The 13820-nt window shown below is 45.0% G+C and overlaps 1 protein-coding gene and 1 long non-coding RNA gene across 2 annotated transcripts; both read left to right on the forward strand.

Annotated features, from left to right (window-relative positions):
• Window positions 1-4294: 4294 nt before the first annotated feature.
• Window positions 4295-6569, forward strand: LOC125521378 (uncharacterized). The gene is made up of 5 exons (XM_087540452.1): window positions 4295-4823; window positions 5255-5390; window positions 5759-5901; window positions 6145-6197; window positions 6319-6569. The coding sequence occupies exons 2-5, from the start codon at window positions 5388-5390 to the stop codon at window positions 6564-6566; spliced, it is 447 nt and encodes a 148-aa protein (XP_087396578.1). The 5' UTR covers window positions 4295-4823; window positions 5255-5387; the 3' UTR covers window positions 6567-6569.
• A 327-nt stretch (window positions 6570-6896) lies between these two features.
• On the forward strand, window positions 6897-8369 carry LOC147987836 (uncharacterized). The gene is made up of 3 exons (XR_015615324.1): window positions 6897-7391; window positions 7480-7891; window positions 8000-8369. It is a non-coding gene; the product is annotated as an uncharacterized LOC147987836 (long non-coding RNA).
• The last annotated feature ends 5451 nt before the right edge of the window (window positions 8370-13820 follow it).

Raw genomic sequence — 13820 nt, forward strand, 5'->3', positions numbered from 1 at the left:
ACTGAAGGAAATATGCCCTAGAGGCAATAATAAAGTTATTATTTATTTCCTTATTTCATGATAAATGTTTATTATTCATGCTAGATTTGTATTAACCGGAAACATAATACATGTGTGAATACATAGACCAACATAACGTCACTAGTATGCCTCTACTTGACTAGCTCATTAATCAAAGATGGTTATGTTTCCTAACCATAGACATGTGTTGTCATTTGATTAATGGGATCACATAATTAGGAGAATGATGTGATTGACATGACCCATTCCGTTAGCCTAGCACTTGATCGTTTAGTATATTGCTATTGCTTTCTTCATGACTTATACATGTTCCTGTAACTATGAAATTATGCAACTCCCGTTTACCGGAGGAACACTTTGGGTGCTACCAAACGTCACAACGTAACTGGGTGATTATAAAGGAGTACTATAGGTGTCTCCAAAGGTACATGTTGGGTTGGCGTATTTCGAGATTAGGTTTTGTCACTCCGATTGTCGGAGAGGTATCTTTGGGCCCTCTCGGTAATGCACATCACTATAAGCCTTGCAAGCAATGTGACTAATGAGTTAGTTGCGAGATGATGTATTACGTAACGAGTAAAGAGACTTGCCGGTAACGAGATTGAACTAGGTATTGGATACCGACGATCGAATCTCGGGCAAGTAACATACCGATGACAAAGGGAACAACGTATGTTGTTATGCGGTTTGACCGATAAAGATCTTTGTAGAATATGTAGGAGCCAATATGAGCATCCAGGTTCCGCTATTGGTTATTGACCGAGAATGGTTCTAGGTCATGTCTACATAGTTCTCAAACACGTAGGGTCCGCATGCTTAAGGTTTCGATGACAGTTTTATTATGAGTTTATGAGTTTTGATGTACCGAAGGAGTTCGGAGTCCCGGATGAGATCGGGGACATGACGAGGAGTCTCGAAATGGCCGAGACGTAAAGATCGATATATTGGACGACTATATTCGGAGTTCGGAAAGGTTCCGAGTGATTCGGGTATTTTTCGGAGTACCGGAGAGTTACGGGAATTCGCCGGGGAGTATATGGGCCTTATTGGGCTTTAGGGGAAAGAGAGAGGAGAGGTTGGGCGCCCCCCCAAGGCCTAGTCCGAATTGGACTAGGGGGAGGGGCTGCGCCCCCTCCTTCCTTCTCTTCTCTTCCCCCTTTCCTTGACTCCTACTCCTACTACTTGGAAGGGGGGAAATCCTACTCCCGGTGGGAGTAGGACTCCTCCTTGGTGCGCCCCCTCCTAGGCCGGCCACCCCCTCCCTTGCTCCTTTATATACGGGGGCAGGGGGCACCCCATAACACACAAAGTTGTTCTACGTGATCGTTCCTTAGCCATGTGCGGTGCCCCCCTCCACCATATTCCACCTCGGTCATATCGTCGCGGAGTTTAGGCGAAGCCCTGCGCCGGTAGAACATCATCATCGTCACCACGCCGTCGTGCTGACGGAACTCATCCCCGACACTTTGCTGGATCGGAGTCCGGGGATCGTCATCGAGCTGAACGTGTGCTGAACTCGGAGGTGCTGTACGTTCGGTACTTGGATCGGTCGGATCGTGAAGACGTACGACTACATCAACCGCGTTGTCATAACGCTTCCGCTTACGGTCTACGAGGGTACGTGGACAATACTCTCCCCTCTCGTTGCTATGCATCACCACGATCCTTGCGTGTGCGTAGGAAATTTTTTGAAATTACTACGTTCCCCAACAATTGCTTCAAACATTTATATGAAAGAATTAAAGAAAAATTAAAGGGGTGGATGGAAAAGAAACTCTCTACTCGTGGTAAAGAGATTCTTCTTAAATCGGTGGCCCAAGCTATTCTAGTTTTTGCTATGTCAGTTTTTACTCTGCCTAAAGGTGTACGCAAGGACACCACTGATTTAATTGCGCAATTCTGATGGGGAGATGATAAGGAACACAATAGAATGCACTGGTATGCTTGGTGGATGCTCTGTTATCCTAAGAATGAAGGAGGTATGGTTTTAGGGAACTCTATTCTTTCTAATCGGGCAATGCTCTCAAAGCAATGTTGGAGACTCATAAGCAACCTAGAATTTCTTTGTGCAAGAATTTTGAAAGCAAAGTACTACCCCAGTTGCAGTTTGCTTCAAGCTACCCTGAAAAAATGGTTAGTTTTTCACTTGGCAAAGCATTATGAAAGGTTTGGAAACTTTCAAATTGGAATATATATGGCAGATTGGTAATTGAGAGAATGCGAACATATGGAGTGCTCCATGGATTCCCGCAAGTCCCGACAGAAAAGTGATCACCGCTCGGGGCCATATTGATTTAACACCAGTTAGCGATTTGCTTGATCCTATTTTAGGACTGTGGGATGAAGAGCCGATCTAATCAATCGTCAACCCTGTAGATGTTTGAAGAATCTTGCAAATACCGCTCAATCACAATCCTTTTGATGCCTTTGTTGCCTGGCATCCAGATCGCAAAGGGCTCACAGTTCAGTGGGCGTATAAAGTTTAGTGGATACGAAATTTTCGGGCACATGAACTCTACTGGAACAACTAGGTGTATCTCAAATTCCAGGAGTGTGGAGTAGCTTTGGAAACTAAATATCACACGTAAAGTTTCGATTTTTTGTTGGCAAGCACTTCACGAATTATTCGTCTAAAATCAATACTTATGAACATGCATGTTGGTACATATGGGGCTCGTCCGATTTGTCATGTTGCTGCTGAGGATATTAAACACCTTATGTTTGATTGCCAACATGGAAAGTAGCTCTGCTGTAGGCTGGGAATCTTCAAAGTTGTGGAAGAAGCTAAGGTGGTGGATTGCTCTGGATCGGTGGTCCTTGAGAATCTACACTTAGTGGAAGAGATGCATGTTCCAGCTAAACCCAACCATGATGTCAAACAAATCATTGTTGTTGGCAGCTGGTATTTGTGGTGGATACGACGACAATTTACGCATGATGAAATACCATCATATCCCTCCAGGTGGCCTATGTCGGTTCTACAAACAATTTCCATCAAGCTAATCTAAAAAACCAGGGGGGGCTAGAGCAAAGATGGAAAAATGCTGAACCCAAGTTCGTCAAGTTAAACATTGATGCATCATTTTACGCGAATGAATAGGCCGGGCGAAGACAGCTGCAGTCATTAGAGATGCCAGAGGGAATTTTTTAGCGGCCACATGCAAATACTTTTTTTTGAGAGGAATAACATATATTCCACCTAAACTTGGTGCCCCATCTCACCGGACACCATCACCGAAACAAAGTCAGGGGCCTCATCAGCCCAAACAATCAGGGGCACATCGGCACCCAAAGCATACTGTGCGCCGAACCCCACCAGCAGCCTCACATTCCTCTTTCTCTCCTGTGTATACCCGCTTTGAGCACCCGAGCTAGCTGCCTCGTCGAAGCCCATCCATGACCTTGCCCAACTCGCCGCGCCCCTAATCCGCCACCCCAGTGCGCCTCTGCGACCTCACCGCTAGTCGTTCCCATTCCCGTGGAGGCAAGGGCACCGACCAAATCTGCTCTTGCTCCGAGCCTGGCGCGGCGTGGCTCCCCCATAGCCTCATACGATCAAGGACTTGCTGGATGAGGAAGTCCTTGACCAGAAGGTTTCCCGCAAATATTCCGATGACGGGCAAGGGCCTCGAGCTGATGTGGCATCCCGCAACATGGTTAGGGATTTCGTGCGTTGGAGAAATATGGGGGGGGGGGGGGGGGGTTCTCCAACGTTAGGGACCATGCGAAGTAACTTCAGCATGCATCGGAGGGTTTTTCGCAGATGTTCCGGTGACGGTCAAGTGGCTCGAGCCGATGTGGCATCCCGCGTGGCTAATGTAGAGTCAATTTGCACTGCATAGCAATCAATTTGTGGTATTTTGTGTATCAAAATGTACCCACGATGTAATTGGCAGCAGGAAGCCAAGGTCGGCTAGCCAGCCTAGCAGTTTGGCGAAACCAAAAGGAAGCGTATATAAATTCCCCGCTTCGAAACGGATCGAATCCTCCCTTTCGTTTGGAAACCGAGTCCTTGCCTTCCCCTTCTATCCAGTTCCCCGCTCACGCACCCTGTGAGTACCTGCCGCCGCCTGCCAACCATTTCCCCGCTCACCACGCGCTCTCCGACATCCAAAACAATAAGGTGTGCATCAAGACCGAACGCTCACGCTAACCACGTCGGATAGGAAACGACAAAACGAACGCGACGGAATTGGTCAAGTCGCTCACACACGCGGGATTGGTCTAAACCTAACCCGGGTCTCTACCAGACTCCACAAGGCCACGACGCCTTCCCTCTTTGCCGCTGCCGCCTCCTCCTCCTCTCTTCCCTCGTTCTCCAGCCGCCGCCGCCGCCGCCCCCGATCCTTCCTCCTCGGCTCTACCCACCCCATCCTCTGTCCTCTCATCACTCCTCCTCTCACAGGCCCTGTCGTCGCACACCGCTGCTCCCCGTTGGCGGTGAAGGCCCTGCAGATCCAGCCAGGAGGAGGCAGGTGACTCGAGCAGGGCTGGTCACCGCCGTGCGCCCGCTCCGTCGTCACGGGTTGTCGCCATGCTCCCCTCCTCTGCACGTCATCGCCTGAAGGTCACCGTTGCCGCCGCCGATTTACTCCCCATTCCCCTCCACCATCGGTGTCCATTGTGTCCGTCTCCAGGGATCCAACTATGGCTGTTGCTTTGTTTCCTTCCTTTTCTGATAATCTCGTCCACAACACAGCGGTGGCCGCGGTGCGGACAATCGGTGGAAATTAGGTAGGGTAGGCCCGACAGTGGTGCCACGCGGGATGAAGCAACGGCGGCACAGGAGCTTCCGGGCGCAGGTCATCTTCCTGTCCTTTGTCCTCCCCCATTCCCCTCGTAGATACTCGTTGATTAAGAGGTACAAGTGGGTGGCCAGCTGCAATTTCTAGATGGAAGACATCTGGTTAAGATTTTCCTTGGGTTCTTGATTCCATTTTCTCAATGGTTATTACTTATATGTAGTTAGTACGTAGAATAACAATTTTTGTATACCATGTTTGTGGCTGAATGCATTGAGTTGCTGGAATTGTTGTATTAGATCACAGGCATTATTCAGTGCACTCTTGATTGTCTTACCAATGGTCCAAATAAATACACAACCAGTGAAATTGACCATGGTTTTGATTTACTTTTCTTACAATAGAGTAAATTTCATTATTTTTCAGTTTGGACATACTTCTATCGGTTTGCTTCTAATTGCAGCTTAATCTGTAACTTGTGTAACTTGTAGGCTTTGCACTACAGAGCAGTTGGTGGTAGGAAGGGCAGAGGACGCGAAGAACTCATGGTTAGGTGTACGGCAAGAGGAGGAGGAGGAAGCACTTCTCTGACAAGATCCATAGCTCCCCACCTTTGTATTTCCAATGGTAAGGATAGTGGACAGTGCCAATTTTAGGTGTGGTATACTCAAAATTTCAATGTATCTTTTTTCACAAGTATTTGCAACGGTAAGGATAGTGAATAGTGCCAATTTTAGGTTGTGGTATACTCAAGATGAATTGGTTCTCTTTGGAGGAAAATAAGGAAGTCAGAGTTTTGTGTTCTCATTTATAGGCTTGATTTTTTTCCTAAATCATGATGCAGTGTAGTAATGTTATTCCGGACGCATGCGATTTACAAAATAAAAGGAGTTGCAAATATCATATACCTGGTTAAGGGACTAGCTGATTTCTAATCCAGTGCAAATTGAGCATTCTTTTGTGAAGGAATATTACACTGAAAAAGTTGTCATCAGTATATATCTCAGATCGGCGTGTCACGGGAGCGGATACGGCGGCAGACACAAGCAGAGCAAAGCGAAGCCGGCGCGACGGCCAGGCCCTCCAAGCACACAGCCACTGCCTCCTCGCCAAGATACGCTAGCCTGCATCTACAAGGTGAGTCCCCAACTGCAATTTTGTGAGCCCTCAACTGCAATTTGTTTCTGAAGATTTTTGAACAACAACATGACTGTACATCTACTCTAGCAATTTGTTATATTGGTCATATGTGTCCTATGGATGGTTTGGATTCCTATAATTAGGAAGATGTCGTATTTGGCTATTTTTTTGTGCAATGACCAATTAGTTGTGCCATTTGCTTATCAGATTTTCATGCTGTGGTGTTATTGCAATCCAGGAAAAAAAAGGAACTTGCCCGTATGGTGTTCACTAAAAAGAAGAATCTGTTAAAAGGTTGGTCCATGCTTATCTTCACTGATTGCATCTTCTTTGTGGTTAACTGTGGTCACAATCATTGATTACCACTAAAGAAATTATAAGTGAATTGTTTCTTTCTGTCTATGTTTGTGTATAGATTGGATGTGGGCTGTACGTGGGCATGAACTTGTTCGGATTCAGAAGGGAGGACGTGCCATGGAACTTCGAGAAGACGGAGAACCATGTGTACCTCCATGTCGTGCTTTGGTAAAAGCCGGATGCCGACGAGTCAAAACGCCTGCTGAAGAAGCCACCCTGCTCACCATTGGTATGACAGACTTGTCGCTCCTTAGATCATGTATGTATCATCTGCTTCTATGGAGAGCCTATGACCTATGTGAATAAATGCTTTGATTGGCATTGTAATATCTTCTGTTTGGCTCTATTTGTTAATAATGATGGCAAGCAAAAAAAGACATTTTAATGGATTCACATGGGTGTGTTATTGTGGAGCAGGTTGATCATGCTGCCCTGTTAAAATTTGGTAAACCCCATTTTTGAAAATAGAAATTCAATTTAAAGGGGTACCCAAGCTAAATAAGGCCTCAGAAATCAGAGCATAGAAAAGGCGGGGCTGGCTAATTAAATGAAAGGATTTCGAACCAAAATCTTTGCTAATTCGACAAGGATTGTATTCTTTAATTATTTCCCTATTTTTTATTACTTAATTTAAGTCTCATCAACTATGAATATGGTGTATGGTGTACTCACATCCATCCCAACTATTGCCATAGTTGCAGACTTTGACACTTTTGGTGTTGCACCTGTATGTAACGCTGAAAAAATATTCCAAGAATCTTCTTTGATATTATTTCTGATATTTTCATAATACATATGTTCTCAGGCGCTTTCCGTGGGAAGTGATAGCAATGGAAGCGGAGCTGTAGCTCTTCTGAAAATTGCAAGGATCTTTTCACAAATCTATTCAAGCCTTAAGACCAGAAGCAAGTTTAATCTTCTCTTTGGATTAACATCTGGCTGACCCTACAATTAAAATGGAACTAGCAAGGTTATCAAATTTTTTTTACAGCGGCTTGAAGTTTTGACCAACATGTGCGTGATATTATTGACTATGCAATTTACTTAAGTATCATTAGTTCCTAGAGCAATGATCTCTCGATGCATGTATCAAAGCCTCCAGAGAAGCCTTACATCAAGCAAATCTTTGAGGTACAGTAACCATTTCAATTTTTTTGGTTCATAACTTTGATTACTTGCAATTATAAGTCTTCTATAACTTGAAGTGTGTTTCCTTCAGGATTTTTCGGATGTCTCCAAGGAAATGGGCATTTCAGTCACACAAGATTAATGTGTCAAATTCTAGAGTATGTTCTTGCCTTTTGAAGGATTGTATACCATCATTAGGTTTGAATCCGATTAGGATTTCAGATAATCCGTCTTACATGGACCTACTGTCAGTAGTAGCACAATGGCATTATCATATCATGTGTCGCCCAGCGTGACAAACTAGCGGAGCGTTCCCAGCCGAGCACGAAAAATAATAAACTTATACCAATCCTCGGTTTTCATGCTACAGAATTTGTGTGCTATAGTTGTATCTACGAATCGCAGACTACATGCTGAACAAGCTTCAGATTGAGGAGAACTTGGTCCCCAAGATGTGCCTAAATTTGTACAGGGAATAAGGAACTACAATGGCCGGTCTGAAGGTATATATGTCCCACAACGCTTAGATTAACAAGTTTCTGTTAGTTTCATAGTATTTCAACTACATGTTCTGTTTCTAACTTTTTTTCATAATCCTGTTGATGTGCCAGCTTATGGACTACGAGGAATTCCACGCTAGCATGCACGGTAAATTGCCATATGAGAAGTTGAAGCCGGACCCTGTCCTGAGGAACCTACTGCTTTCGATGCCTCAAAATCCCTCTGATGTTTCTTGCTACATCGCATCAGCGAGGGGTCTGTGACAGTTAAATGCTTCAGTAGTTACAGTTTGTCGTTGCACTGTAGATACCCACCAACTCTGACGAGGCTCACGCGGCTGCCCTCCTCTTGGTTAACTCTGACATTCATTGTGCCATTTATATCAAAATATTGCATGAGTTTTTGTTGGTTGTTCAGGGACTAAGCTTATCTCAGTTAATGTAAATTTTAATTGTACTCTTGGTCAAGTGATTTTTTGATATGGTAACTAATTTCTGGTTCTTTTTGCCAAATTCTAATTTAAAAACAAAGTAGTAAGAAATCATGCATGATGTTTCAAGTAAAAAATAAATAAATGCAGCCTCGAGTGCTGATCTACTCCCTCCGTTCGAAATTACTCGTCGCAGAAATGGACGTATCGCAGAAATGGATGTATCTAGATGTATTTTGCCACCAGGAAGGTGATGCCTTGAATTCATCATGTTCTTTGCCTGCCTAATTTTCCTCTCATCCTCTTTTGTCGTATTCACAGTGTTTGTTTTTTTCTGGACAAAGGTTGTGCATCTTTGCAGGAGGATTATCAGGTCTGAGTGACATTTGTGAAAAAAATTGTTCAAATCTTGGTGTTCATTGCTGTTATTGTTCCTAATTTGAAGGGAACTGAGATATCTACCTAAGAAATTCAAGTTGTGTTACCTTCAAATGATCGGACATCTGAAATAAATTAGATATTAGTAAGTCTATTACTAAGACAAAGACATTGTGTTGTTTTTCATAATTTTTCTGAATTGTCTTGGAGAAGCAGGTAGGCAATACTGATGAAGCCTAGTCGTATGAGCCGAGGGCTCAGACCGTCTCGCCGCGCTGGATCTGATCTTACATGCAAAGCTCTTGAGCAAAGGCTGATCATTTAATGTTGTGACAGTAATAAGAGTTGTCCGTATTTCTTCTTTCATGTATTATAAATACAAGAGACATATGTGCTACACTACTTTTGGACAAACTGTAATGGGTGGTCCTCGTTACATGTACAACCAGTATAATGGATCTGAGCTCATAATTTCATATACATGCTTGCTTTTCAAACAAATATAATCCGCACACCAGTACAATCACTTTGATGGACATCAGCTCGTATAATCTTAGTATTTCTGGGCTTATCCATCTGACTTGCTGATACATACAAATAACATCAGTACGAATGCTCATGTCCATGAGCAGATGTGCAAATGTCAAAACGTGGACCAAATGAGCTAGCTCAATGGCATCAACAAGCCTTGCGCTGCAGATAAATTTTGCTACAACATTTTTTCATTCGTTTGTTCTCTATTCATACACTAGGTTGTACGTACTCAAATTGTCAATTGGACACCAGAAATATTGACTTCTTGCTCTTTCATCAGCCATTCTATTTGAGCATTCATAAATTTGGGTCCTCAAGATGTGTAGTCAATAACAGTACTTTGCTATCACCATTAATATCATTAATATCCATAGAACACTCTCTTATCTTCCATATCACACAACAATTTATGTCCATGTAAATATCTTGCTTTCTTCTATCGGTATTTTCAGGTTAACTATACGAAACAGAACCTGTTGGACTACATTGATCCAAATAATTGTTGGAAATATGCCCTCGAGGCAATAATAAATTAGTTATTATTATATTTCCTTGTTCATGATAATCGTTTATTATCCATGCTAGAATTGTATTGATAGGAAACTCAGATACATGTGTGGATACATAGACAACACCATGTCCCTAGTAAGCCTCTAGTTGACTAGCTCGTTGATCAATAGATGGTTACGGTTTCCTGACCATGGACATTGGATGTCGTTGATAACGGGATCGCATCATTAGGAGAATGATGTGATGGACAAGACCCAATCCTAAGCCTAGCACAAGATCATGTAGTTCGTATGCTAAAGCTTTTTTAATGTCAAGTATCATTTCCTTAGACCATGAGATTGTGCAACTCCCGGATACCGTAGGAATGTTTTGGGTGTACCAAACGTCACAACGTAACTGGGTGACTATAAAGGTACACTACAGGTATCTCCGAAAGTGTCTGTTGGGTTGGCACGAATCGAGATTGGGATTTGTCACTCCGTGTAAACGGAGAGGTATCTCTGGGCCCACTCGGTAAGACATCATCATAATGTGCACAATGTGATCAAGGAGTTGATCACGGGATGATGTGTTACGGAACGAGTAAAAGAGACTTGCCGGTAACGAGATTGAACAAGGTATCGGGATACCGACGATTGAATCTCGGGCAAGTATCGTACCGCTAGACAAAGGAAATTGTATACGGGATTGATTAAGTCCTTGACATCGTGGTTCATCCGATGAGATCATCGTGGAACATGTGGGAGCCAACATGGGTATCCAGATCCCGCTGTTGGTTATTGACCGGAGAACGTCTCGGTCATGTCTGCATGTCTCCCGAACCCGTAGGGTCTACACACTTAAGGTTCGATGACGCTAGGGTTATAAAGGAAGCTTGTATGTGGTTACCGAATGTTGTTCGGAGTCCCAGATGAGACCCCGGACGTCACGAGGAGTTCCAGAATGGTCCGGAGGTAAAGATTTATATATAGGAAGTCCTATTTCGGCCATCAGGACAAGTTTCGGGGTCATCGGTATTGTACCGGGACCACCGGAAGGGTCCCGGGGGCCCACCGGCTGGGGCCACCTATCCCGGAGGGTCCCATGGGCTGAAGTGGGAAGGGATCCAGCCCAAAGTGGGCTGGGGTGCCACTTCCCTTATGGCCCATGCGCCTAGGGTGAAGGGGGAACCCTAAGGAAGAGTCCCAAGGAGGGAAGGCACCTCCTAGGTGCCTTGGGGGGGGGGGAGGGAAACCTCCCCTGGCCGCCGCCCCCTAGGAGATTGGATCTCCTAGGGCTGGCGCACCCCCCCTTGGGCTCCCTATATATAGTGAGGGTAGGAGGGCCTCTTGACACACCGCTTATGCCTTTGGTGCAGCCCCTCCCTCTCTCCTAAGTCATTCTCCTCTCCCGTGGTGCTTGGCGAAGCCCTGCAGGATTGCCACGCTCCTCCACCACCACCACGCTGTTGTGCTGCTGCTGGATGGAGTCTTCCTCAACCTCTCCCTCTCTCCTTGCTGGATCAAGGCATGGGAGACGTCACCGGGCTGTACGTGTGTTGAACGCGGAGGTGTCGTGCGTTCGGCACTTGGTCATCGGTGATTTGGATCACGACGAGTACGACTCCATCAACCCCGTTCACTTGAACGCTTCCGCTTAGCGATCTACAAGGGTATGTAGATGCACTCTCCTTCCCCTCGTTGCTGGTCTCTCCATAGATAGATCTTGGTGACACGTAGGAAATTTTTTGAATTTATGCTACGTTCCCCATCAATAATGATACACTCATGGTCAGACTTGCAGACGGCCATCTGCTCGCCGAATGTCGCATCACGCTAGGAACTGACAAGAGGGTCACTATAACCACCAACTGGTCTGAGTTTCGTCGCCGCGCCAACATTCGTGAAGGAGACATCTGTGCATTTCATTTCATGATCACTTCAAAGCGCCGCTTGGTTCTCACCGTGCACCATCGAAGACACTGCAGCCCCTGTGTCAATATAATCACTAATTACTCCTAATTATGCTCTATCATGTGATAACCTATGGTTTGCTTTTGGGCCCCCTTATCACATGCTTTTCAAGACGCTAAACCTATGTTGCTGCTTATGTTAAATGCACTATTCTCTCATCCATAATGAGCTTTCTCTGTATATATATTTCTATTTCTGCTGCTAAGTTTCTTAATTAAAGCAATTATCCCAAAACCTAATTAGAATAGAAATCGGTGTTAAAGGGGCGACTACAACCAGACACCACCCAGCTTCCCCTCAAGAGGCGCGCCACGGGCGCGCCCCAACACCTAGTCCCATCTTAAATGTACGGCGCTCTAGGGCCCATCTTAAAGAAGGGCCCAATATATATATAATCTTAAATAAATTACAAAAAAAAATTACAGAACAAAAATCAACATGGACAGGGGGCATATGCCCCCCTCCTCGGCGCACTTCACCATGTTGTATTTATTCAATAGTTATTTATAGTTGAGTACATTATAATCATTATCTACATCATATAATCACATATAGATGGTGTATTGTGACTTTATTTGCAACTTAAATAATTTTTTATGTTAATGTCTTTATATTTTTCATGATATACGATATATATTGTGCAAAGGATATTTGTTACTATATTAATGTTCATTGTGTCTCAATCGCACTAGGGCCTCCAGAATGCTAGGGCCAGCCCTGCGCCGCCCGTCGACCCTCGCCGCCCGGACGGTTCTTGGTCCGCCTCGTAGTCTCCTTGGCGGATACCATCTCCGTCACCCCGGTTTCTTGGCGGACACTTCTCCGCCCTGCCAAGTTCTTGGAGGGGCTTTCTTCGCCGCGCTGGTTTCTTGGAGGGCGCCTGCTACGCCCGCTCGCTCTGTTTGTGCCGCAGGCGTGTCAAGTGCGCGCCCACCTCGCGCTCCTCGCCGCAGCATATCCCCTCCGGTGATTGGATGGCTCGAGAGGACCGGCCAATCACCGGAGGCGAGGTGCTGTGGTGAGGTGGGTGCTCTCTGGTTGTGTCGTGGGCGTGTCCCACGCGCGTCCTTCGTGTTCTGGTTTCCTCGTGGGGGTGTCCAGTGCGCGACCACCTCGCCGGACGGTGCTTGCACACGCCGCGCACCTCGCCATGGCACCTCCCCGCCGGTGATTGGCCGGTCATCTCAGGCCGTCGAATCACCGGCGGCGAGGTGAGCGGCATGCGCGAGCACTAGCAGCGAGGCCTGCTTGCTGTGGTCGTGCCCACCGAGTGCGCCGCGGGCCAATTCTTTGGTTGCAGTAGATCGTAGATAACAGTTTGGAGCGCCAACCACGATCGTGTTCAGGACTTTGTGTCGAGTCTGAATAAAAGGACCTCGGTGTCGTGCGCTTATCTGCTCATGTTCTCTGTTTATTATTTAGAGTTTACCTTGTCTGTTGTCTGTTCTTTGAGTTACACCCGAAGAATGTTTAGATGGGTTCAATGCAATGCAGTATACTTATCCATACTACTTACTGTGATCGTGATGCATTGTAGTAGCACTAAATATAGTCTAAGATGTACTCATGAGAGAATAACAATTTATGCTGAACTTTGTTACCTCGCCGTAACTTAGCTAACCTTTGATATTTTTTTGTTTTATTGTAACATTATTGGATAAATTATATATACAACCAACCAACAACATTAATAACTCAAAAGCAGTCATATTAAAAATTACAAAAATCATATGATTCTGGTATTCACCATTACAAATACATTTCTTGTGCTACACTAGAACAATAGTTTGCTAAAAATTGTTTGTACTATTTATTTTGATGGTGTTTTAAAAAACTTTTTGGATAATGGGGTTCGCCATAAAGCAAAGAGCAACCAGATATTTTCACGAATGTCCTACCGTTTTAATTATGCCCCTTGATACATTATAATGTGCTTGCGTATGTATCTTAAATATCTACGGAACTTGGTAGAGTGCATATGCATCTAGCAAATAAGTTGAAATGTCTGGAGTTCAAGACCATGAAGTTAATGTGTAAGTGTGCTCCATGGATATTTCTATCACTACTAGAGAAAACCCTAGTAGTAGCGCGGGTTTTGATGCTATCAGCAGCGCGGGTAGCCGCGCT

The sequence above is a fragment of the Triticum urartu genome, chromosome 2A (genome assembly GCF_056163025.1).
Source record: "Triticum urartu cultivar PI428250 chromosome 2A, HENAU_Tu73, whole genome shotgun sequence".
NCBI lineage: Eukaryota > Viridiplantae > Streptophyta > Magnoliopsida > Poales > Poaceae > Triticum > Triticum urartu.